The sequence below is a fragment of the Pinus tabuliformis genome, chromosome 7 (genome assembly GCF_031772625.1).
Source record: "Pinus tabuliformis cultivar Carrire ecotype Pingquan chromosome 7, CPIR1, whole genome shotgun sequence".
Taxonomy (NCBI): Eukaryota; Viridiplantae; Streptophyta; class Pinopsida; order Pinales; family Pinaceae; genus Pinus; species Pinus tabuliformis.
Window position 1 is genome coordinate 1568232153 of NC_142293.1, and position 992 is coordinate 1568233144.

Sequence of the window (992 nt, forward strand, 5' to 3'; positions counted from 1 at the left end):
CAAAGTGTTTGAATGGGGAGCAAGATGTTGTATTTATATCCCATTTTGAATTTAAATCCATCGATTCCCTCCCGATCTCCCTTATTAATGCTCTTTTGGCGGAATATTTGCAAAGATGCTCCTTAAATGCTTCACCCCACTCCCTTTAATATAAAATAGCCATCCAATCACCTACAGTGTCTTCAATGGTCAATTTATGGCTAGCTGCACGGTACCCACCTTGTTAGCGCAGCTCCTTCATCACAACTCCCATCTACACCTTCATCCTAACCGTCGCGCAACCCAATCTCTTTGAAAAATTGTTCTCCTGGCATAGTGGTTTATAGTCCCATACTTCCTTCCAACTTCCTGAAGTACTAAGACTGTCCTACATTCATATAGTCATCGCGCATGGGTGAGATCTCCCCTGTACAACTTCAATAGGCTCCCATTGATTCTTCCCAGAAATATCTCCCCATTCATCTTCGCGAGCTGAACTACTCCCCCATTCGTAATCTCCTTGACGATGTATGGTCCCAGCCAATGCATCTGAAACTTTCTTGGGAACTTAGTAAGCTTGCTATCATAGAGGAGTACTAAATCTCCATTTTTAAAGGTGTGCTGCTTAATGTGGTGATCATGCCATGCCTTTTCTCGAGCCTTCTGCAGTTGCTGATAAAAGCTTGCCAAGAAGCAATCTTCTTCTAACTCAAGTATCTGCGCAAAGTGTTCTTCCATTATATCTCAATCTTCCATCTCTATGACTGCAACAATCATCAAGTTGGGAACTATGTATTCCATTGGCATTACCGCTTCTTGTCCATAAACCAATCGAAATGGTGTCTATCCAGTCAACTTCTTACAGGTAGTTCTATATGGCCAAAGAATAGCTGATATGTGCACATCCCAATCATTCCTATTCACATTACAGATCTTCATCAAAGCATTCTCCAAGATCTTATTGAAAGATTCAATTATTCCAATTGCTTGAGGATGGTATGGCATGATATTCT

At 41.2% G+C, this 992-nt stretch overlaps 1 protein-coding gene across 1 annotated transcript; it reads right to left on the reverse strand.

Annotated features, from left to right (window-relative positions):
- Positions 1-381: 381 nt before the first annotated feature.
- On the reverse strand, positions 382-717 carry LOC149254050 (uncharacterized). The gene has a single exon (XM_089454666.1). It carries the CDS (start codon positions 715-717, stop codon positions 382-384), a length of 336 nt encoding a protein of 111 aa, XP_089310792.1.
- Positions 718-992: the final 275 nt, after the last annotated feature.